General features: G+C 65.5%; 1 protein-coding gene across 1 annotated transcript in view; it reads left to right on the top strand.

Annotated features, from left to right (window-relative positions):
* The window catches only part of H696_01883 (hypothetical protein), a 2,750-nt gene that overhangs the window by 1,100 nt on the left and 561 nt on the right, over positions 1-1,089 (top strand). Inside the window, exons 3-5 of the mRNA XM_009495783.1 lie at positions 33-296; positions 452-708; positions 844-958. Of these exons, the coding sequence (XP_009494058.1) occupies positions 33-296; positions 452-708; positions 844-958 (636 nt within the window). The remainder of the gene's footprint in view (positions 1-32; positions 297-451; positions 709-843; positions 959-1,089) is intronic.

The following is a 1,089-nucleotide window of genomic DNA, read 5'->3' as shown; positions in this document are numbered from 1 at the left end:
CCCCCCCCCCGCCTCACCCTCCCCGCGCACAGCCATCTCCTCCATGATGCAGGCCCTGATCAACCCCGGCGAAGAGGTCATCATGATGGAGCCCTTCTTCGACATCTACCCGGCCACCATCCGCCTGGCTGGCGGTGTGCCGAAGTATGTGGCCCTTCGGCCGTCGACCACCGACTCCACCACCCCCGGGGCCGGCCACACGGCCGCCGACTGGAAGCTGGACTTCGAGGAGCTCGAGAGCCAGATCACCTCGAAGACGCGCATGCTGATTGTCAACACGCCGCACAACCCGATTGGTGCGTGGGGAAAAAAAAAATGCTTGGAAGTGCCAGTGTTCCTGGGCGCGGTGTCATGTGGTCCCTCGGGGCGGGGGCACAGTCTCCCCCGCCCCCGGGCAAGGTCCCTCCCCGTGTCTGACCTTCTGCCACGCCTGGCCGCCATGTGTGCGCAGGCAAGATCTTCAATCGCGAGGAGCTCGAGCGTCTGGCGGACATCGCCAAGCGCCACGATCTGCTGGTCCTGTCAGATGAGGTGTACGAGGCCATCGGGTACAACGATGCGCCGGAGCCGATGCAGTCGATCGCCGCGCTGCCCGGCATGAAGGAGCGCACCATCACGGTCGGCAGCGCCGGCAAGACCTTCTCGGTGACCGGGTGGAAGATCGGCTGGGCCATCGCCCCGGCGCACATTATCCACTCGATCCTGATGGTACGCGGGCGCGCTGTTCCCTCTCGGGGGCCTCCTTTTTGGCTGTTGCGCCTCCTCCCTAACCCCTGGCCGGTCCCCCCCCCCTCTCTCTCTCTTGCACACAAACACACGCACGCACTGGCCCGACATCTGTAGGTCCACCAGTTTATGCCGTTCACCGTGGTGACCCCGCTGCAGGAGGCTGTGGCCACCTCCTTCGAGCATGTCATGTCCGAGGAGGGCTCCAGGTACTTCGGCGAGCTGTGCGACAGTGCGTTTCTTGGCAATACCCCGGAGCCCCCCCGCGCCCCTCGATGCTTGGATGTTTTGCCCGCCGGCATTCTTCTGTGGGCCGTTGCCTTCGCTGACCTTCCCTCTTTCCCCCCCCCCCCCCCCTGGCTC

The sequence above is a fragment of the Fonticula alba genome (assembly GCF_000388065.1).
Source record: "Fonticula alba strain ATCC 38817 unplaced genomic scaffold supercont2.3, whole genome shotgun sequence".
Classification (NCBI taxonomy): domain Eukaryota; order Rotosphaerida; family Fonticulaceae; genus Fonticula; species Fonticula alba.
The sequence above is the reverse complement of the archived record's forward strand: the minus strand, read 5'-3'. Positions and strand labels throughout refer to the sequence as shown.